The sequence below is a fragment of the Oryctolagus cuniculus genome, chromosome 15, assembly GCF_051225735.1.
Source record: "Oryctolagus cuniculus isolate XC-2025 breed Fujian yellow rabbit chromosome 15, ASM5122573v1, whole genome shotgun sequence".
Classification (NCBI taxonomy): domain Eukaryota; kingdom Metazoa; phylum Chordata; class Mammalia; order Lagomorpha; family Leporidae; genus Oryctolagus; species Oryctolagus cuniculus.
Genome location: NC_142881.1, coordinates 59,651,701 through 59,675,528, shown reverse-complemented (window position 1 = coordinate 59,675,528; position 23,828 = coordinate 59,651,701). Strand labels below are relative to the sequence as shown.

Below are 23,828 nucleotides of genomic sequence, written 5' to 3'. Positions count from 1 at the left end.
CCTGGATATACAGTGTGACTTAAGTTTTTTAGTTAATTTAGTTTTCAAAGGTTTTATTTATTTGGAAAGTATAGTATAGTATAGTGTTGGAGAGAGAAGGAGAGACAGAAATCTTCTGTTCCCTAGTTCACTCCCCAAATGCTGCAACAGCTAGGGCTGGGCCAGGCTGAAGCCAAGAGCTTCAAACTCTTCTGGTTCTCCCGTGTTGATTGGTGCAGGGACCCAAGTACCAGGACCATCATCTTCTGCCTTAGACATATTAGCATGGATCTGCATCAAAATTGGATGAGCTGGGAGTCAGACTGGAATCTTGATATGGGTTGTGGGTATGCCAGGAGGCAGCCTGACCTGTGCCACAACACTATCCCCAGTGTGGCCTTTTGCATTCCTCCATATATATGATTGCTTTTGATTACTGTAAAGCTGAAGTATCTAGCTCCCAAAACAGGAAAAGAAGAAAAGTGAAGGGAAGAGAAAAGAAAAAGAAAGAAGGACAAAAAGGCAGCAGTCCTTTAAATATTCTGGAAGTATCTTGAGCTGGAATGGGAGATAGGTGCACCAGTGAATGTGTGCCTCTTTGCATCTCAATGAACTGAAGCAATAGTAGTCAGAACACCAATGTCAATATCTGGAAGAGATTCTTACTGCCCTTTCTGGTTCTACAAGTTGCATGCAAGCTGGCCCTGTCAGAGTTAAGGGATGGGTGGCTATTACTATGCTAAGAATTGTAGAGGACTGAAATTAACTACAATTTTCCATCTACGCCTTCTTCTGGAAGTTCTGAGCCTTTGGAAAGAATACAAAATTATTCTTCAGTTGATTATATCTGACAAAGTCTGCCTGCAGTTGTGATCCAGGCAGGGTGATGAATTCTTGGAGCTTTCTACTTCATTTTCCCAGAATTCAGTTCTTTAGCTCCATTTTTGAAAATCCTTCATTCTCCTACTCTCCTGTCATATATCCATGGCACTTAAATATAGCCACCTCACAATAATCTTATTAATAACTTATTAATGTATATGCTCATATTATCCAAATCGGTATGGTTTGCTTCTATTATTTATGCTTAAAATGTTTATATAATTAACTTGCCTTAATGTGCTCCCTGGGTCACTTGTATAATGTTCACTGGAAATGATGAAGATCAGGAATTACTATCTTGTTTCTTTGCGGTGGGAAAACTTTTTCTTCCTTTCTTTTTTTTAAAAGATTTATTTATTTATTTGAAGGAGTTACACAGAGAGGGGAGAGGAGAGGCAGAGAGAGAGAGAGAGAGGTCTTCCATCTGATGTTCCAATCCTCAGTGGGCCGCAGCAGCCAGAGCTGTGCTGATCCAAAGCCAGGAGCCAGGAGCCTCCTCTGGGTCTCCCGCTGGGTGCAGGGTCCAAGGACTTGGACCATCTTCTACTGCTTTCCCAGGCCATAGCAGCGAGCTGGATTGGAAGTGGAACAGCCAGGTCTTGAACCAGAACCATATGGGATGCTGGTGCTTCAGGTCAGGGTGTTAACCTGCTGTGCCACAACGCTGGCCCCAACACAGCTTTCTTTTTTCTAGAATAACTTATTGGTCATGTGTTAACCTTTTTTATATAGTGCTGTTTTATTTATGAAAATATTTTGCTTAATTAATGTTATCAGTGACCTTAATCTATAGTTTTCTCTTATTCTTTCTGCCAAGTTTTGTTAAGTTTATTCTAGTATGATAAAATAATTGTCCCCCCCCCTTTTTAAATAGAATACCTTGAAAGTTGATATAACTGTCATTAAAGCTGGGCCTAGCTTTTTTTTTTGTTTGTTTAATAAATTCTTTAAGCATTTCAGTTATTTGAAAGTGAAGTTTTTCTTTTTTTGTTTTAGAAAACTTTAATTTAATAAATATAAATTTCATAAGTACAGCTTTAGGAATATAAGTTCTTTCCCCCATACCCGCCTTCCCATACCCATTCCTGTCCCACCTCCTACTCCCTCTACCATTCCATTCTTAATTCAGATTCATTTTTAATTATCGTTATATACACAAGACTTTAAGTAAAGATTTTTTACTCTAAGTAAAGATTTCAACAGTTTGCACCCACACAGACACAAAAAGTATAAAGTACTATTTGAAGACAAGTTTTACCATTACTTCTCATAGTACAACCATTAAGGACAGACTACATGGGGAGAAGTACACAGTGACTCCTGTTGTTGATTTAACAATTGACATTCTTTTTTATGATGTCAGTGATCACCTGAAGCTCTTGACATGAGCTGCCAAGGCTATGGAAGCCTTTTTTTTTTTTTTTTCTAAGATTTATTTTATTTATTTGAAAGAGTTACAGAGAGAAGTAGAGACAGAGAGAGAGAGAGGTCTTCCATCCTCTGGTTCACTCCCCAGATGGCCGCAACAGCTGGAGCTGTGCTGATCTGAAGCCAGGAGCCAGGAGCTTCTTCAGGTTCTCCCACGTAGGTGCAGGGGCCCAAGGACTTGGGCCGTCTTCTACTGCTTTCCCAGGCCATAGCAGAGAACTGGATCGAAAGAGGAGCAGCCAGGGCTAGAACCAGCGCCCATATGACATGGCGGTGCTTCCTGCATTTGGATGTCCTTTCTTTCTCCAAACCTGGGAAATTTTCTGTTAATATTTCACTAAAAAGTCCTTCTAATCCTTTCTCACTATCTATGCCTTCAGGAAATCCTAGAACCCGTATGTTGGTTTCTTTTTTCTTTTTTTACAATATCCTATAGATTCCCAACAGTGTTTTTTTAGTTTTCTAATTTCTTCTTCTTGTCTTTGGTTTGACTGTATACCTTGCTGTGCTCTGTCTTCTATGTCCAATACTCTTTCTTTTGGTTTCTGATTCTGTTGTTAAGGGCTCTGTACTTCAATTTTTATTTGTTCTATTGAATTCTTCATTTCATTTTGATTTCTCTTTTAAGATCTCAATTTCATGGGAGAAATTTTGTTTCATGTCCTGCACAGATTTCAGTAGTTCATGCATTTGCATTGGATTACTTCTGTGTAATCTTATGATAAATTTTTTGAATTCCATTTCTTGCATTTCTTCAGTCTCATCATCTTCACAATCTAGTATTGAAGTGTCATGGTTTTTGGGGGACATCATGTCGTCGTCTTCCTTATTTCTTGGATCAGAGTATTCGGTGTTCAGCGTTTGTGGAGATTCTTTCTTTCCTTTTTTTTTTTTTTTTTTTTTTTTTTTGCTGTGAAGGCTTTGTTCATTGTACTGTGATTCTGTAGATAAGTGAAATGTCTTCTTTCAGTGAATATCTAGAGGCTTTTAGTGGGTGTGGCCAGAGAGCTCAGTTCAGTTCTCCAATGTTAAGGACATGCCTAAGGTGACACACCCAGGTTTGGCCCGGTGAATCTTTTCCATCTCTCTCTCTCTCTCTCTCTCTCTCTCTCTCTTTTTTTTTTTATCAGAAGGGAGGTTTAGTTTGCTCAGCTGAGCTCTTCTCCTCAGTGGAGACCAGTGCCTGAGTGCTAGCCCCAGTGGGTATGATATTCACCTGCTCTGTCCCAGGGACCACACAAAGATCTGTGCGGTCGTCAGTGTAAGTTCAGATTCCCCAGCAATGTCTTTTACCTGGTAACCAGGAACCCCTGAGCTTGTGGCATCTCCTACTGAGACTGCTCAAAGTCCCAGCCATACCATGAGTTCTCCCACACACCCTCAGTGTTTTCCACAGTAGACACCGCCCGTATGGTGTTGGAACACATCAATCATATCTTCATCCTCCATTTCCAACTGTACATGTGTGTCTGATTCATTGATTGACTGCCTGTCAAATCAGAATCTGATCTGCCTCATTGACAAACCCTGTCGTTCACAATAGGCTTTCATTAGTTTACTAAGTGGTGTATGCCTCTTTTTTAAAAAAAATTTTTTGAAGACTTATTTATTTATTTGAAAGTCAGAGTTACACAGAGAGAGGAGAGGCAGAGAGAGAGAGGTCTTCCATCCAATGGCTCACTCCCCAATTAGCCGCAATGGCTGGAGCTGCGCTGATCCAAAGCCAGGAGCCAGGAGCTTCCTCCAGGTCTACCACGCAGGTGCAAGGGCCCAAGGACTTGGGCCATCTTCTACTGCCTTCCCAGGCCGGTCTTGAACCGGTGCCCATATGGGATGCCGGCGCTTCAGGCCAGGGCATTAACCCGCTGTGCCACAGTGCCGGCCCTATGGTGTATGCCTCTTAATCTTAAACTGCACCACAGAACCATCCTGCCCTTCAAATTAATATGATTGTTTTTCTCAGTCTTGACTCCTTCCTTGGGCTTTTTGTCAGCCATGGCGAGTCCCGGAGTCTCTTCAGATGCTGCCTCAAAAAAGAGGTACCAGGTCTGCACTGGACAAACCAGGGAGAAATTTTAATGATACATTGGGTGAGATCTCAGGATTTACCCTACAGAGGGAATGTAGGTAGGTGTCTGGTATATTGACCAGTTTAACTTTTAGTTAGGTCAGTCCTAAGAAGTACATGTTGTTTCCATATTAAATGCTTGGCAAAAGCGTCCTGAAAGAAGAGGGAATTCATCACGGAGATGATCTGAAAGAAAAAGGTTCATATTCTAGTAGTATAACAGTACTTTTGAGCTCTCGTGTCAAATCTATGGCTTAAGATAATTGTATTCATTCAGTGACTCTGAACTCAACTTTACACTATAATCACTTCGAAGTTTTTTTTGTTTTTAAGAATTTATTTGAAAGAGTTACAGAAAGAGAGAAAAGGAGGTCTTCCATTTTCTGATTCACTCCCCAGATAGTCCAGTGTCCAGGCCTGGTCCAGGCTGAAGCCCAGGAGCTTCATCTGAGTCTCTATGTGGATGACAAGGGCGCAGACACTTGGGCAGTCTTCTGCTGTTTGTCACAGGCCATTAGCAGGGAGCTGGACCAGAATTGGAGCACCTGTGACATCGTTAACAGATACCAGCATCACAGGTGGTATCTTTACCTGTTGCCCCATGCTAGCCCTGTACTTGGAGAGGTTTTAAAAGTATATGTTGTTTAGATTCACCACTAGATGATTTTGTTATGCAGGTATGGTTAAGAATCACTGCTTTAGTACACCAGTTTGTGAAGGAGTTTCACAAAATAGTATTACAGTAATTTTCTTTTTTTTCTTTTTTTAAAGATTTATTATTATTTACTTGAAAGACAGAGTTACAGAGAGAGGTAGAGACAGAGAGGTCTTCCAACCGTTGGTTCACTCCCCAGATGGCTGCAACGGCCGGAGCTGAGCCGATCCGAAGCCAGGAGCCAGGAGCTTCTTCTGGATCTCCTGTGTGAGTGCAGGGGCCCAAGCCCTTGGGCCATCTTCTACTGCTTTCCCAGGCCATAGCAGAGAGCTGGATCGGAAGAGAGAAGCAGCCAGGACAAGAACTGGCACCCATATGGGATGCTGACACTTCAAGCCAGGGCTTTAACCCATTGTGCCACAGCGCTGGCCCCTATTGCAGTAATTTGAGGTGTCAGAATGGCTTCTTTCTGAGGAATACAGAATGAAGAATGTTAAACTCTTGTTCAAACAGAGCAATTTATTTTATATGCAGGTGTTCAATGTAAAATTTCCTTTGTTGGGTCCAGCATTGTGGTCCATCAGGTTAAGCTGCAGCTTGTGACACTGGCATCTCACATAGGTGCTGGTTCAAGTCCCAGTGACTCCACTTCCAGTCCACCTCCCTGCTAATGGCCTGGGAAAAGCAGTGGAGGATGGGCCAAGTGTTTGGGCCCCTGCTCTCCATATGGGAGATGCTGGTAGAAGCTCCTGATTCCTGGCTTTGGCCTGGCCAAGCCCCTGACATAGCCCTAGTCCCAGTCATTGTGGCCATTTGGGAAGTGGACCAGTGGATGGAAGATCTGTCTCTCCCTTTCTCTCTGTGTAAGACTGCCTATCAAGTGAATAAGTAAATCTTTTAAAAACATATTTTCTTCATTAAAAGGATGTCATTGTTTAAAAATTGATTGACATTGGGTTATCTGACTCTGAGATAAGGTAATTGTTTGGTTCATCATTTTCTAGTAATGTGGTAGGTAGACTAGTCAACTTAAAATCCCTTTTGAATGAAAACAGCTTTTAAATAGCATAGTTGTTGGGGCCAGCACCTTTATGTAGTGGGCTTTGTAGCCCATATGAGTGCCAGTTCTAGTCCTGGCTGCTCCTCTTCCACTCCAGCTCTCTGCTTATGATCTGGGAAAGCAGTGGAGGATGGCCCAGGTACTTGGGCCCATACACCCACGTGGGAGACCTGGAAGAAGCTCCTGGCTACTGGCTTTAGATGGCCCAGCTCTGGCCATTGAGGCCATTTGGGGAGTGAAGCAGCTGGTAGAACACTTTTTTCTCTATCTCTCCCTCTATCTGTAACTCTTTCAAATAAATAAGTAAAAATATTTTTTTAAAAAAATAGCATAGATGAGTTTCCCAGAAAGTAAAGGTAATTCCTCACAGTAAAAGCAAAGGAATCTGAAAACCAAAGTTGTTAGTTTGAATTGACTCTGGAGCCACCCTTAAAGAATTTTCCAGTCCAGGTAATGCATTAAAAAGATGATATTGTGTAAAAAAGAAAAGGAAAGATACCATTCTGAAATCTGGTGTCATAAAATCTTTATTTACCTAACAATTTTGTGTTTCAGTCATTTTGGCTGAGCATAGCTGGACTCAGATGATCAGCTAAATGATCTGACTACAGCCTGAGAGTAGGGTAACTTCTGCTGGGATAGTTTGTCTCTGTTCCAGATTACATGTCATCCTTCACCAGTTAACCTTAGGTTAGTCTCAGATGGTGGAGCAGGGTTCCTAAAGAGAGAAGGAAGGAGTCTAAAGTTGATTGTGAGGCACAGTCTAAGAACTGAGACACTTTCAGTTCTGCTGCATTCTGTTGGCCAAAACAAGTTGTAGGCTGGAGATCAGTTTTTAAGACCTGGAGAAAAAGATTCCTTTACTAGATAGGAACAGCTGCAAAAGTCATGTAGGATACAAGTACAGGAAGAAGAATAATTCAGCCATTTTATGAAAAATTATACTAGATATGACAAAGAAGTTTAGGGCAGGAGATGAGATGGGAACTGAGATACCATTTCCTCCTGGAAAAAAGCTCTCATGAAATGCTCCCCTACTGGCAGAAGGAGACTTTTCTGTGTGGTTTCTGCTTTGGAACTCCCATGAGAATCTCTAACTACTAGGCTGCCATAAAATAGTTTTGGGGCTTAAATTAAGTGGAAAAACCATAAAATCCAAGAAATGGATTATTCTTGGTTTGGTATACATATATTATAATTTGCAATGTGTAAATAAAGTGTTTCTAATAAAATAACAGGGTAGCAGATTGATTAAAAGGTTCTGGAAATGGGATATAACAAAATTTAAAACTAAAAAGATAGGTAAGGGCCTGTTGCTGTAATGTAGCAGGTAAAGCCACTACCTGCAGTGCTTGCATCCCATATGGGCGCCAGTTGGGCGCCAGTTGGAGTTCGGCCACTCCATTTCAGAGCCAGCCTTCTCCTATGGCCTGGGAAAGCAGTAGAAGATGGAACAAATCTTGGGACCCTGCACCGCATGAGAGACCTGGAAGAGGCTCCTGGCTCCTGGCTTTGGATCGGCACAGTTCCAGCCATTGTGGCCATCTAGAGAGTGAACCAGCAGATGGAAGTTGTGTCTCTGTGTCTCTATTTCTCTATCTCTCTGTCGCGCTCTGCCTCTCTGTAACTCTGCCTTTCAAATAAATAAATAAATAAATATATATTTTGACAGGCAGAGTGGACAGTGAGAGAGAGAGACAGAAAGGTCTTCCTTTACCGTTGGTTCACCCTCCAATGGCCGCTGCGGCCAGCGCACCGCGCCGATTGAAGCCAGGAGCCAGGTGCTTCTCCTGGTCTCCCATGTGGGTGCAGGGCCAAGCACTTGGACCATCCTCCACTGCACTTCCTGGGCCACAACAGAGAGCTGGACTGGAAGAGGGGCAACCGGGACAGAATCCGGCGCCTCGACTGGGACTAGAACCTGGTGTGCCAGTGCTGCAGGCGGAGGATTAGCCTATTGAGCCGCGGCTCCGGCCCAATAAATAAATCTTAAAAAGATAGGTAGAAACAGTAGGTTGGACATACTGCTAAAAATAAAATTAATATTTTGAAAGATCCAGGGAAATTACTTACTTAAGGCATGGAGTTAAAAGAGTTTAAGATCAGGGCTGGCACTGTGGTGTAGCAGGTAAAGCAGCCACCTGCAGTGCTAGCATCCCATATGGGCCCTGGTTCAAGCCCCTGCTGCTTCATTTCAGATCCAGCTCTCAGCTATGGCCTGGGAGTGGTAGAGTATGGCCCAAGTCCTTGAGCCCCTACACTCTTGTGGGAGACCCTAAGAAACTCCTGGCTTTGGACTGGCCCAGCTCTGGCTATAACAGCCATTGAGGGGCGTGAACTAGGAGATGGAAGTCTCTCTCTCTCTGCCTCTGCCTCTTTGTAACTCTTGCTTTCAATTAAATAAATAAATCCTTTTTTTTTTTTTTTTAAGAAAAATTTAAGGTAGACTATGTAGTGTAGGCTCAACATTTACCTAATTCTGTCCTACAAGACAAAGAATAAATGGAAGAGACTACTTATGGAAATACGGCATGAAAATTTTTCAGACATAATTGGGTTGAATACATACAACCTGAGACTAAGAAATACAAGGCTTAACCTGAATAATCACATCTAACCTGTTCCTAAACATAGTGAAACATCAGAGGAAATTGGATAGATTCACTGAAAGTAGACTGGTAGGTTTACTTAGCTTTGGTTCTGCAGTTTATTGGATTTGTCTCCCTCCCTCCCTTTTTCCCTCCCTCCCTTCTTTCCTGACAGAAAGCTCCCATTTCCCTGGTTTTCTTCTCCAGTGTCTACATTGTGAGTCTTAATCAAGGTCTTTCACGTGAGTAGTAGGAACCCAGGTCCTTGATCCAACACTACTGTCTACATTAGCAGGAAGCTAGAATCAGGAACTGGAGCCAGGTATTGAACTTGGAAATGACAGTGTGGGATGCAGGCATCTAAACTGCTAGGCAGAATTCCCAGCCTGCTTTCCTTGCGGTATTTGCAGAAAAGCCTGGGTGCATATGCATAAGAATTGGTTTTCCCAAAAGAAAGGAAACATTGTTTCTATAATGTTTGGTATATATACCAATTTTCTGAAGAGCTGGATTACTTACCCAGTTCTTGACCTAAAACTTTTGGGTGGTACCCAAATAGACTATGGCTGTAGGCTAGAACCTGACAGGGAAGTAGAAGATGGACTTCCTTGAACAACATGGTTAGATGCTACTTTAGGGTTGAATCTTTTATTAGGGATATTAGCATAGATCTGGGCTTTTAAAAATTTAGAGATTTATGGATGGAGTGTTATGCAGCCTACCTGAGGCGTATTTCAGTTATTCTTATGTTTATCAAAAGTAAGTGTATAAGACTACGGATGTTAATGAATATATTGTACAGAAATTTTAGAGCTACAGTGATTTTGTGAACTTATTTTTTAAAAGAAATAATTATATCAGTTAATATTTACTGTGTTTTTCTCAGTGTGAATTGTTTGGGAGGTGACATTAATTCAGGTTTTTCTCTCATTTTGCTCTAGGCAGCACACTTCTGCTTTTGTTCCTTCATCAGGACGAATTTACTCTTTTGGACTTGGTGGTAATGGGCAGCTAGGGACTGGTTCAACAAGCAACAGGAAAAGTCCTTTCACTGTGAAAGGAAATTGGCTCCCTTATAATGGCCAGTGTCCACCAGATATAGGTAAGTTCTGTCATATGAAAACTTTGTTAAACATGTTAAAGTTCTTGTTTAAATACTAGTTTTAAGTGATGATGCTTTCTATGTTTGCAAGAAATCCCAAACACATTGTTAAATGGAAACAGTAAAATGCAGAGCAGCATATAAATGGTTTAACTTATTTATATTTACTTATATGTATTTAAGGAAATTCTTAATAAATGAAGTAATAAAAGACAACTATTGTTGATTTAACATTGACACTCTTATTTTTGACGTCAATGAATACCAGAGGCTCTTGTCATGAACTGCCAAGGCTATGGAAGCCTTTTGAGTCCAGAAACTCTGACATTATTTAGACAGAGCCATAATCAAAGTGGAAGTTCTCTCCTCCCTTCAGAGAAAGGTACTTCCTTCTTTGATGGGCCCCTTCTTTCCACTAGGATCTCATTCACAGAGATCTTTGATGTAGGTCATTTTTTGCCGCAGTATCTTGGCTTTTCATTCGTGGAATGCTCTCATGAGCTTTCTAACCAGATCTGAATGCCTTAAGGGTTGATTCTGAGGTCAGAGTGCTGGTTAGGGCATTTGTCATTCTGTGAATCTGCTATGTGTCCTGCTTCCCATGTTGGATTGTTCTTTTTAATTCTATCAATTATTATTAGCAGACACTTGATCTTACTTATGTGATCCCTTTAACATTTAATCCTTTCTTTATGATCAGTGATGAAGTTAAGCTGATCACTTTAACTTGTAAGATGGCATTGGTACCTGCCAACTTAATGGGATTTGGAGTCCCATGGCAAGTTTTTAGCTTTACACTTGGGGTAAGTCTTTGGGAATGTGTGCTGAACTGTATATCTCCTGCCTCTCTTATTCCCACTCTTATTTTTAACAGGGATCAATTTTCAATTGGATTTAAACACCTAAGAACGATTCTCTGTTAAGAGTTCAACCAATGATATTAAGTAGAAAAAGAAAATACTAAAAAGAATAAAATAGTAACCTGTTCCTCGACAGTCAGGACAAGGGCTGATCTAGTCATTGCTTCTCATAGTGTCAATTACACTTTTGCAGCTTTCCTTTAAGTGCTGAATTAGTTGTCACAGATCAGGGAGAACATATAATATTTGTCCTTTTGGGACTGGCTTATTTCACTCTGTATGATATTTTCCAGATTCCTCCATTTTGTTGGAAATGAGCAGATTTCATTATTTTTTTCTTTTTTACTGCTGTGTAATATTCTAGAGAGCATATACCCTTTAATTTCTTTACCCATTCTTCCATTGACGGGCATTTAGGTTGATTCCATGTCTTAGCTATTGTGAATTGAGCTGCAGTAAACATGGAGGTGCAGATAGCGCTTTTATTTGCCAATTTAATTTTTGTTGGGTAAATTCCGTGGAGTGGGATGTGTGGATCATATGATAGGACTATATTCAGATTTCTGAGGTATCTCCAAACTGTCTTCCACAGTGGCTTTACCAGTTTGCATTCCCACCAACAGTGGATTAGTGTGCCTTTTTCCCCACATCCTGACCAGCATTTGTTGTTTGTTGATTTCTATATGTAGGCCATTCTAACTGGGGTGAGGTGAAACTTCATTGTGGTTCTAATTTGCATTTCCCTGACGGCTAGTGATCCTGAATGTTTTTTCATGTGTCTGTTGGCCATTTGAATTTCCTCTCTTGAAAAATGTCTGTTTAGGTCCTTGGCCCAACTCTTTTTTTTTTTTTTTTTTTTTTGACAGAGTGGATAGTGAGAGAGAGAGACAGTGAGAAAGGTCTTCCTTTGCCGTTGGTTCACCCTCCAATGGCCGCCAAGGCTGGCGTGCTGCGGCCGGCGCATCACACTGATCCGAAGGCAGGAGCCAGGTGCTTCTCCTGGTCTCCCATTGGCCCAACTCTTAAGTGGGTTATTTGTTTTGTTGTTGTGGAGTTTCTTGATCTCTTTGTAGATTCTGATTATTAATCCTTTATCAGTTGCATAATTTGCAAATAATTTCTCCTGTTCTGTTGATTGCCTCTTCACTTTCCTTACTGTTTCTTTGTTGTACAGAAACTTCTCACTTTGTAATCTTAGTAGTTAATTTTGGCTTTTGCTGCCTGTGCCTCTGGGGTCTTTTCCAAGAAGTCTTTGCCTTCCCCACTGTCTTTCAGGGTTTCTTAGATGTCCTCTAATAATTTGAAGGCGTCGGGTCCTAGATTTGGATCTGTAATCCATGTTGAGTGGATTTTTGTGTAAGGTGTAAGGTAGGCATCCTGCTTCATGCTTCTGCATGTGGCAATCCAGTTTTCCCAGCACCAGTTTTTGAATAGACTGTCCTTGTTGCAGGAATTGGTTTTAGCTCCTTGTTCAAATATAAGTTGGTTGTATATGTTTGGGTTGACTTCTGGTGTTTCCATTTTGTTCCATTGGTCTATCCATTTGTTTTTGTACCAGTACCAGGCTGTTGATTATAACTGCCCTGTAGTATGTGTTGAAATCTGGTATTGTGGGGCCGGCTCTGTGACACAGTAGGTTAATGCCTTGCCCTGAAGCACCGGCATCCTATATGAGTGCTGGTTGAACTCCGGGCTGCTCCATTTCTGATCTAGCTCTCGGCTATGGCCTGGGAAGGCAGTGGAGATGGCCCAATTCCTTGTGCCCCAGACCCTTGTGGGAGAACCTGACGAAGCTCCTGGCTCCTGGCTTTGTATGGGTGCAGCTTCAGCCATTGCATCCAGTTGGGGAGAGAACCATCGGATGGAACCTTTCTCTCTCTCTGCCTCTCCTTCTCTCTGTAATTCTGACTTTCAAATAAATAAATCTTAAAAAAAAAAAAAAGAAAAAAGAAAAAGAAATAAGCCCGGGGCTGCGGCTCAATAGGCTAATCCTCCACCTGCGGCGCTGGCACACCGGGTTCTAGTCCCGGTCGGGGCGCCAGATTCTGTCCCGGTTGCCCCTCTTCCAGGCCAGCTCTCTGCTGTGGCCCGGGAAGTGCAGTGGAGGATGGTCCAAGTGCTTGGGCCCTGCACCCCATGGGAGACCAGGAGAAGCACCTGGCTCCTGCCTTCGGATCAGCGCAGTGCGCTGGCCGCGGCAGCCATTGGAGAGTGAATCAACAGCAAAAAGGAAGACCTTTCTCTCTGTCTTTCTCTCTTACTGCCCACTCTGTAAAAAAAAAATAAAATAAAATAAAATAAATCAAAGAGCTCTCATTAAAAAATAACAAAGAGAAAAAGAAAACTGAAATCTGGTATTGTGATGCCTCCAGCTTTGTTTTTGTCGTATAAGATTGCTTTAGCTATTTGAGGTCTCCTCTGCCTCCATGTGAATTTCAGTATCATTTTTTCCAGATCTGAGAAGAATGTCTTTGTTATTTTGATTGGTATCGCATTTAATCTGTAAATTGCTTTTTGAAGAATGGACATTTTGATGATACTGATTCTACCAGTCCATGAACATGGAAGAATTTTTCCGTCTTTTTGTATCTTCTTCTGTGCCTTTCTTTAAAGTTTTGTAATTCTCATGATAGAGAAATTTGACATCCTTTGTTAAGTTTATTCCAAGGTATTTAATTTTTTTTTGTAGCTATTGTGAATGGGATTGATTTTAGAAGTTCTTTCTCAGCTGTGGCATTGTCTGTGTAAAAGGCTATTTTTTTTTTTTTTTTAAGTTTTATTTATTTGAAGGTCAGAGTTAAAGAGAGAGAGCAGGGGCCGGCGCCGCGGCTCACTAGGCTAATCCTCCGCCTTGCGGCGCTGGCACCCCGGGTTCTAGTCCCGGTCGGGGCACTGGATTCTGTCCCGGTTGCCCCTCTTCCAGGCCAGCTCTCTGCTGTGGCCAAGGAGTGCAGTGGAGGATGGCCCAAGTGCTTGGGCCCTGCACCCCCTGGGAGACCAGGATAAGTACCTGGCTCCTGCCTTCGGATCAGCGCGGTGCGCTGGCCGCAGCGGCCATTTGAGGGTAAACCAGCGGCAAAGGAAGACCTTTCTCTCTCTCTCTCTCTCTCTCCACTCTGCCTGTTAAAAAAAAAAAAAAGAGAGAGAGAGAGAGAGAGCAGGATGGGCAGAGAGAGAGAGGTCTTCTATTCATTGGTTCACTCCCCAGTTGCCTGCAACAGCCAGAGCTGTGGTGATCTGAAGCAAGGAGCAAGGATCTTCTTCCCAGTCTCCCACATGAGTGCAGGGGCCCAAGTACTTGGGGCATCTTCTACTGCTTTCCCAGGCCATAGCAGGGAGCTGGATCTAAAATGGAGCAGCTGGGACTTGAACCGGCGCCCATATGGGATGCAGGCACTGCAGGCAGTGGCTTTACCCACTACGCCACAATGCCGACTCCTGTATTGATTTTATATCCTGCTTCTTTACCAAACTCTTCTATGAGTTCCAATAATCTCTTAGTGGAGTTCTTTGGATATCCTGTATTGTAACTAAACTTCCCTTTTATATTTCCTTTTTCCTTTTCTTTGGAATTGTTTTCTCATTTATTTTAGTCTCTGGTGAAAGCCAGAATGCTGATTATTTTTATGTTTATGTTAGTCTTTTTTTTTTTTAACTTTCATTTAGTAAATATAAATTTCCAAAGTACAGTTTATGGATTACAGTGGCTTTTCGCCCCCTAACTTCCCTGCCACCCGCAACCCTCCCATCTCCCGCTCCCACTCCCTCTCCCATTCCATTCACATCAAGATTCATTTTCAATTATCTTTATATACAGAAGATCAATTTAGTATATATTAAGTAAAGATTTCATCAATTTGCACCCACACAAAACATAAAGTGTAAAATATTGTTTGAGTACTAGTTATAGCATTAATTCACATTGACCAACACATTAAGGTCAGAGATCCTACATGAGGAGTAAGTGCACAGTGACTCCCAGCTAAACTCTGCTTCTGATCCAGTTTCTTGGTAATGCACCTTGGGAAGTGCAGATGATGATGACACAAGTCTTTGAATCCCTGGGTTCCATGAGTCCCTGAGACCCATGTGAGAGACCTAGATTGACTTCCTGGCTTCAGTCTGGTTCATTTGGGGAATGAACAGCAGCTAGAACCAACAGAGATGCCTTTTAAGTAGATGAAAATAAATATTATTTTAAAAATCATAATTTTTGTTGTACTGTAGATATCTTAATGGACAATCTAGGGTGGTTGGGAGGGGGGAACCTTGAATAGAGAATTTTAGTGTTGAGAAGGAATTTTAGGACACTTTCGGTGTTGAGAGAGAGTCCCAAAATTGTTTAGAGTATGTGTGATAGGTGGGAAAAGTATTAAACAAAGCATTACCAATCTGTAGAGATGACGGAAGAATTACTCAATGTGTGAAAATTTGAGGGACAAAAAGATTAGTTTAGACCCTATCCTTCTACTGTCCATTAAATTATAGTTTGGATTAAATGGTAAAAAATTTTAAGAAAATGATTCTTTGGGGGCCGGCACTCTGGTATAGTAGCTTAAGCAGCCACCTGTGACTTTGGTATCCCATATGGCACTGTTTCGAGTCCTAGCTGCTCCACTTCTGATCCAGCGCTCTGCCTGGGAAAGCAGTACAAGATGGCCAAAGTCTGTGGACCCCAGCAGCCATTTGGGAGACCTAGAAGAAGCTGCTGGCTCTGGATTGACTCAGCTCCATCCATTGCGGCCATATGGGGAGTTAACCAGCAAATGGAAGATCTTTTCTGTCTTTCCCTCTCTCTCTAACTATGCTTCTCGAGTAAATGAAGAAATTTTTAAAACAAACAAACGAAGAAACTGATTCTTTTATTTCAGGATTGGGAAAACCTTTCCATCCTCAATACAATGAGTCGTGATAAAATTGGATTAAAAATGTTTTTGAGACAAAATTAAGCAATAATTATTTGAGAAAATATTTTTGATAATTACAACTTAATGTCCAATGTGCATATACATATGGATGAGCAAACAGTGACATCTAATAGATAAATAAGACAAACATTAAGCTACCTGATAAGGGGCCAGTGCCGTGGCACAGTGGGTTAATGCCCTGGCCTGAAGTGCTAGCATCCCATATGGACGCCGATTCGAAACTCGGCTGCTCCACTTCCTATCCAGCTCTCTGCTATGGCCTGGGATAGCAGTAGAAGATGGCCCTGGCTGGCTCCGTGGCTCACTTGGCCAATCCTCCACCTGTGGCATCGGCACCCCGGGTTCTAGTCCTGACTGGGGCGCTGGGTACTAGTCCTGGTTGCTCCTCTTCCAGTCCAGCTCTCTGCTGTGGCCCAGAAAGGCAGTGAAGGATGGCCCAAGTGCTTGGGTCTCTGCACCCGCATGGGAGACCGGGAGGAAGTACCCAGCTTCTGGCTTCGGATCGGCGCAGCGCCAGCTGTGGCAGCCATTAGGGTCAACCAACGGAAGGAAGACCTTTCTCTCTGTCTCTCTCTCACTGTCTATAACTCTCTGTCTCTCTCTCTCACTGTCTAACTCTGCCTGGCAAAACATTAAAAAAAAAAAAAGAAAAAAGAAAAAAAGAAGATGGCCCAAGTCCTTGGCCGCTGCACCCACATAGGAGACCCAGAAGAAGCTCCTGGCTCCTGGTTTCAGATCAGCGCAGTTCCAGCTGTTGCAGCCAATTAGGGAGTGAACCATCTGATGGAAGAGCTCGCGCTCTCTCTCTCTCTCTCTCTCTCTCTCCCTGCCTCTCCTCTCTCTGTGTAACTTTCAAGTAAAATCAATAAATCTTTTAAAAAAAAAAAGTTACCTGATAAATAAAGGAGATAAATGGAAATTTCCCCAAGAGGAAATTGATGATGCTAAGAAATATGCAAAAATTACTACCCTCTTCAGTATCAAAGAAATGCAGATTTAAAAAGCAAGAGGATAGTAAATAAATGCAAAAGATAAGGCTTAATCCTCAATTTCCTGTTTTAAGATAAGTATATAGTAGTAAAGGAGGAGCTAATGTCCACCTCTAAGGTAAAGAAGCAGTGCTCGCATATCATCATTTTCAAATTATAGTTCATTAATTTTCTAGATGTTTAATATCAGTGCTTTCTAGCATCCACAAAGAAACTCAGCAAGCCATATGTTTCAAGATGGAAGAACAACACCTACCCCTTGACCCCATATCCCAGTGTAGCAGTTCTTAAATAACCTGTGATTGGTGCCTGTCTAGATCTACCTACCAGTTTATGAAACATACATGAGACCAAGCAGAATGCTAAGAGAAACCACAGAGGTACATTCAGCAAAGTCCAGTCTGCAGGAAGTTTGTGCAGAACAAGTGATTACATTTTTCAAACTTTTGGAGTCACAATCAAAAGGAAAGGAAAGCTAACTTCTGGTGTCTGATTCACAGCTCCTGGAAACCCATTCATGTATTATAGATTAGTCATCCATTTTCTAGAAGTTACTTATAAAATGCAGAATCACATTTTAGGAATAAATAAATAACATCCATTTTGAGGAAATGAACAGTTTCATGTAGACTTTTCTAAATGATGGTAGAGAAAAGATTTTAAATAAATTGCTGGTTTATTTAACATAGATTTATCCTTTAATCTGTTCTTTTTTAAAAAAAGATTTATTTATTCATTTGAAAGAGTTACACAGATAGAGGAGAGGCGGACAGAGAGGGAGGGAGGGAAGGAGAGGTCTTCCATCCGCTGGTTCACTCCCCAGTTGACTGCAATGGCTGGAACTGCGCTGATCCGAAGCCAGGAGCTTCCTCTGGGTCTCCCATGCAGGTGCAGGGGCACAAGGACTTGGGCCATCTTCCACTGCTTTCACAGGTCACAGCAGAGAGCTGGATTGGAAGTGGAGCAGCCAGGTCTCGAACCAGTGCCCATATGGGATGCTGGCACTTCAGGCCAGGGCATTAACTCACTGCACCACAGCGCCGGCCCCATCTGTTTTTATGTTATTTTGGCTCTAAAGCATTCTTGGGACCTGTCGAAAACTTGATTTTATTAATGTTCTGAGCTCTAAGCTAGATATGTTATGTAGTCATATTGACAAACAGTTACTGAGGGTTTTTTTTTTTAAATAAATAAAGCATTTTGCTTGTTAGTAGGAAATAATCAATTTGTAGTCTTTTTGATTTACAATTGTGAAGGAGCCATGATCACAGATAACACAAGGTGAGTCTTGGCTACTATGCTCCCAACCCAGCTCCCTGCTAATGTATCTGGGAAGACAGGCAAAGTACTTGGGCCCCTGCCACCTATGTGGAGATCTGGAAGGAGTTCTAGGCTCCTGACTTTGGTCTGGCCCAGCCTAGCCCTGACCATTGCAGCCATTTGGAAAGTAAACCAGCAGGTAGCAGAGCACTCTCTCCGTTTCTCCCCCTTTCTCCGTAACTCTGCCTTTCAAATAATAAATCTTAAAAAAAAAAAAAATCAGTAGCACATTTGCTGATCTGAGCAATGTGATACAAGTCTTGGATTCTAATGTTTATATTTTGTTTTTTACAGATTCTGAAGAATATTTCTGTGTAAAAAGAATTTTCTCAGGTGGAGATCAAAGCTTTTCACATTACTGTAGTCCTCAGGTAATAATACAGTTATGTAAATACTTAAACAATTTTGAGGAATTTTAAAAATCTGTATTAATGTTCTTTATATGTTATATAGTGATAGGCCTGACTTTTATACCTCATCTGTACAGAATATTTTTCTGATCTATTTGATAAGTTTTTATTTCCCATATTTAGTGGAGGTTTATTTTTTTTTCAAACACAAATGGAGAGTGTTTTGGTTTTGAATTATAGATAATATTTTTCCTCTAACTTCCTTATTTTATAATTTAGAACTGTGGGCCACCAGATGACTTTAGATGTCCTGATCCTTCAAAACAGATATGGACAGTGAATGAAGCTCTAATTCAAAAATGGCTGAGCTATCCCTCTGGAAGGTTTCCTGTGGAGATAGCCAAGTAAGAGAAACATTCCTTCCACACAAACACTGCCTCTCAAACCTGCGGTAGAGCAACCTTTACAGAGTTTACATTTAAATATTTGTTTGATGGAATATCATTCAGTCCATTATTTAAGTATATAAATATAAATGTATAATTCCATAATAACATTTTAAGAGATCTTACTTGAAATTGGGTAAGTCACAGTTGCAGTTCTTTTCTAGATGTAAAGATAAGTTAAATGATTAATTAGGACATGAAATAAAGCCATTTTAGGATTCAGTTTGAATTTTGTTCCCTGTGAACCTTATGATGGTCACTGTCTTAACCTTATATTCCCCACAAGACTTTGAATGTTAATTCTTTCATGAATATTATGCTTATAGATTACTTTGTCTAGTACTGAAGATTTTGTCTGCTGGTTGTTTTTGGTTTGTGTTGCTATTTAGGATGAGAGATTGTATTTATGTGCTGCATAACAAAGTTTTTGGATCAACAATGAACTACATACACAAAGATGGTCCTGTAAGAGCTTAATGAAGCTAAAAAAAATTCCTGTTGCCTGCTGAAGTCGTAGCTGTTGTCATTGTCCAACACATTACTCATATGTGTGTGATAGTGCTGGTGTAAACAAACCTATCCACACTGTCAGTCATATAAAAGTGTCCCATATACAGTTACATACAGAACATAATACTTGATGATAATAAAGTATTAGTTTACATATTTATTATATGTTACTTTTGCATCATTTTAGAATATATTCCTTCTAACAGTGTGCTAGCATTGTGTGCTAGCTGCTGCTAGTAGCAGCTTCCTACATTTCGTGTAAACTGCATCTCAGTTGCAACATTTTTCTCCTGTTCCTAACTTAATCTCTGTTATTTTGTTCATCATGACCCTAAGAGCAATAGCAATACCATGTATAATGTCCATGCTTATATATAAAAAAAATCTTAACATCACATTCCTTTGATGAATCAGAAATTGAATATAGTATTTAAGAAAGTCTGCAGCAAACAATAATACCTTAATCAAGTGTTAATTAGTTCAGTGATTTATATAATTGATTCATTCTGATTGCATATTTAATAGAGGGGTGCACTGTAACATTAATTATGAGATTAAATACTCATTTTAATTTTGTTAAAGGCAGATGTCTCATTGGTGATTTTTAATATTTTTTTAAGTGAAATAGATGGAACATTTTCTTCCTCTGGTTGCCTAAATGGAAGTTTTCTAGCTGTTAGGTAAGTGGCAGTTTCTTAGTATGCTGAAACTTTCAATTTATTTTATTAAATATTGAAAAGTGAAATAATGTTAAAGTTTTCTTTTATGTTTCTTTGTTTTTTAGCAATGATGATCATTATAGAACAGGTGTCAGATTTTCAGGGGTTGATATGAATGCTGCTAGGCTTTTATTCCACAAACTTATACAGCCTGATCATCCTCAGATATCTCAGCAGGTTTGTTTTTAAAGTATTTTATGTTCACATTATTTAGCTGTTGAACTTTGTTGTCCCATGTTTTATGTTTATAACCTAATTAACTTGATAATTTCATAATGATGTATTTTATATAACTTTATTGAATATACTAAGGATTAAGATTTATTAAATGTAAAAATTTAAAATAAGTTTTTATTTTAAAGTATTTATAATTTAGCTGTCAAAGATCTATAAATCGTTAAAGATGTTTGTCGTAGACCCTGAAGTACTTAGCATTGCCATGTTGGTTAAGTCTATGTAAAGCTATAGTGATAATTAAATTGAGACCTAACATGAGTATTTTTTGGGAATACTTTTAGCAGTGATTAGGCATTGATTTTCATTGTGCTTGAAATACATTGTCATATGTTTTCCCCCCATCATTTCATATTTTGCTATAGTACAAAATTTTCTTTTTTTTCCTTTTCTTTTTGAAAATGCATTCATTTTAAATGAAGTAGGTTTTACTTTTTGTCAAAATATAGGTGGCAGCTAGTTTGGAAAAGAATCTTATTCCTAAACTGACTAGTTCCTTACCTGATGTTGAAGCATTGAGGTTTTATCTTACTCTGCCAGAATGTCCCCTGATGAGTGATTCCAACAATTTCACAACAATAGCAATTCCCTTTGGTACAGCTCTTGTGAACCTAGAAAAGGCACCACTGAAAGTACTTGGTAAGAATTTTTAATCCTTTTTTCTTTTTGAAACCTTTCTCTCTGACTGAAATTACTCATAAATTCTTGTTTGAAATTTTGCAGCTTTGTGTATTTGACATTGTCTTAGGGAAAAATAAACATGTTTATAATTTTATTGCTTTTTCTCTAGTCATCCGCTTCTAGTTGTTGGAGTTGTGGAAGGAAAAGCAAGTTAGATATAAAATTTTAATGTAACCACAGAAGTAGTATCAGGAAAGATAAAAACTGTTTTCCACATTTCTCTCCCTTATTGCCTTCAGAGTGATCTTCCTATTAAAGAAGTAAAGGAGAAGGAACAATTAAAACTATAACAAACGTGGGTTTTAAATTGTTCTTCAACCCTGATGTCAACCCTTTGCTTACTGTTGTCTTCACTAGCTAGTTTCCTCGTGTTTGATTTTATTTTTCTGCTTATAGACGAGATTTTACTGCTCATCTAATTTTGTGGTTCCGTCTGTCTGCTTTGGTTCTTTGACCTAAAACCTTTATCACCATCTTTATAATTATGTAGATTTCATCTCTCTCCTGGCTTTTATAGTTTGCTTGCTATAATTAACTCCATTCTTAAAAAAAAAAAAAACTAAAAGGTCGTTATATATGTGGAGCTGAGATGTATGATGTAATAAATCAGTACAAGAACTTTAAGGCTAAGAGTGAGCAGGGGAAGCAATGCTAGAATCTGAGGGAATTAGCTGGTAGCAGAACAGTGAAGCAGGGGAGTCAAAAGAGTTTGCTTTCCTTATTTCTAAAGATTTTGTATTTCTTCTGTCTCTTTCATAGGATTGTGGTATTTGTACATAGGAATAAGGAATATTGGGGAAGGGTAGACATGTTGATCTTCATTCACATTGTTCAGCTTCTGTCTTTTCAGCATTATGTGGATTTTAAGGGGGGTGCTTTGCAGTATTTAAACTTTATTGTAAATTGAAAATAAAACTTGGAAAGATCATTATATATTAGTGCAATACAAGTTTAAAGTGTGTTTAAAAATTAAAATTTAATTTCTGAAACACATTCTAATAACTGTTTTAACATCAGATATATTTTTGAGTTTTTAATGTAATCCAATAAAACCAAGTATGTGAATTCAATAGGACTTTCATTCTTTAATTTTGCTTTTGAGAAGTTTTAGACTTAATTTGGTCTTGGTTGGGGGGAGGTCTATAAACCCTAGAAATGGTATGTAAAATAATATGTACATCTTCCTAGAATTTTCAGAGGGTTAAGGACCACTACTTTACAAGAAAAGTCAGTGTGGTTTTGAAAATTGTGACTTTTTAAATTCATTTTATTGCATGTTTATCCTTTAATAGAAAACTGGTGGTCAGTACTTGAGCCTCCACTATTCCTCAAGATAGTAGAACTTTTTAAGGAAGTTGTGGTACATCTTTTGAAACTCTACAAGATCGGCATTCCCCCTTCTGAAAGAAGAATTTTCAACAGCTTTCTTCATACCGCATTAAAGGTTTTAGAAATATTACATAGGGTATGTCCAATAGTTCCTTTATTTTCCTCTTTCCCCATTCCTACTAACAGATTGATAATGTTCATTTTTAACATTAATATTTTATAGATTTAGATTGGCACAAAAACACATATTATGGAAATTTGAAAAAGTTATCTATGCTTTCCATTGAAAGAGTTTTGCACTTACTTGACTGTGATAGGCATTTATAGATATCTTGTCTGTAATTGGGCAGAACAATAGCATACTAATGAATTCGAATTCTCCTTTTATTTTCTTGTGAAGAACGTTAGTTGAAGTGTTGTAATTTTAGTTAGTTATAGGTGATTATCATATGAAAGAAACTGGGCCCTCATTGTGATTATCAACATTTAAACTCACGTTCTTTTACTGTTGGGTACTAATCCCTAAATTGAAGTAGAAGTTTTCATTTGAAGCACATGACTAATTTGAAATTGGAACCTTATATAATTCATTAATTTGCCTATTGTTCTTTCCTGCCCTTCTTCCCAGTGTAAGAAATAGTACCCTTTACACTTGTAGCAGTTCAGAGTTATATGAAGATGTAGAGTCTCAGCTGTTTCCTTAAAGATGGATTTGAGTCATCCCTGACAGTTGGTAGGTATATATGTGTTATGCCATTTGGTGTTTTTGAGTTGCTATTTAGTTGAGACATGACCTAAGGGAGAAGCACATATTTCCAGCCAATAGAGTGACATGAAAACCCTGATGAGCCTTTACTCTTTTGTTTCTTTCCTTAACAGCATTTTTCCATTTTCAGACCCTTCTTGCCTAATACTAAGAAGGTTAGCAATAAAGGAATAAAGGAAATTATTCTCTCTCTTTCCTCTGTAAAAAAAGAACCCTTATGGACCTATTTTTTTTTCCTTTTTTTCTTTTAATGAAGCTTCTGAGTATTTTTTCTCCCAAGTACTTCTTGAACTTAATTTTCTTCCTTTTATTTTTAATATGTCCAAGATTTCTAGAAAAATAACTCATTTCTTATTATAATTAAAGAGATTTTAGACATTTTTTTCCTAGGAAAGCAAGTCATTCTTCTGTCTGTCCTTCCCCAGAACAAGATTTTTTTTTGCAGTTAATCAGGGTCTGTGTTATTGAAAAATAACTTTAAACTTCATGGGCTTTATATGTACTTTTCTACATAACTTTTGCCCGGGATCCGAGAGTAATTATAATTAGATTTATTTTCTTTCTTTTACATTCCTTCCTGCCACTTCACTGAACATCCTTTTCCAGATATACCCAATGCCCAAGAAATTATTCACTGTCTTCATTGTCTGTTTATCTTTAGTCTCTCTTTATAAATATGGGTTTTTTTTCCTTATTTGTTCTTGTAAATCAAGAAACAGAAAGGAGAGAAAAAGGGAAGGAAATTGAGTGTTTTGTCTTCTGTAACTATAGACAGGACTTGAGAAGTAACTTACCTGCCTAATTCAGGAACTTTATATTAGAAAGAACCCTGCAGGTTTCCATCTCCAGAGACTTTTCTGTTGTTGTTGTTTATTTCATTTTAAAGATATCCATTAGCTTTATTTTTGATTCTAGAACCAGCTGACACTTCATT

At 39.5% G+C, this 23,828-nt stretch overlaps 1 protein-coding gene and 1 pseudogene across 7 annotated transcripts in view; one reads left to right on the top strand and one right to left on the bottom strand.

The window, feature by feature from the left end:
* HERC4 (HECT and RLD domain containing E3 ubiquitin protein ligase 4) overlaps positions 1–23,828 on the top strand; it is a 153,174-nt gene that overhangs the window by 78,926 nt on the left and 50,420 nt on the right. For 5 of the 7 annotated variants that reach the window (XM_002718459.6, XM_002718458.6, XM_070057742.1 and 2 more), the window contains 7 exons: positions 9,602–9,762; positions 18,154–18,230; positions 18,489–18,613; positions 19,786–19,845; positions 19,950–20,061; positions 20,568–20,757; positions 22,092–22,264. In XM_002718459.6, the coding sequence (XP_002718505.1) occupies positions 9,602–9,762; positions 18,154–18,230; positions 18,489–18,613; positions 19,786–19,845; positions 19,950–20,061; positions 20,568–20,757; positions 22,092–22,264 (898 nt within the window). Of the gene's footprint in view, positions 1–9,601; positions 9,763–18,153; positions 18,231–18,488; positions 18,614–19,785; positions 19,846–19,949; positions 20,062–20,567; positions 20,758–22,091; positions 22,265–22,756; positions 22,862–23,828 lie in introns of all 7 variants that reach the window. The other 2 variants (XR_011382418.2, XR_011382419.2) reach the window with 1 other exon arrangement.
* LOC138845483 (small ubiquitin-related modifier 2-like) lies at positions 3,523–4,415 on the bottom strand (annotated as a pseudogene).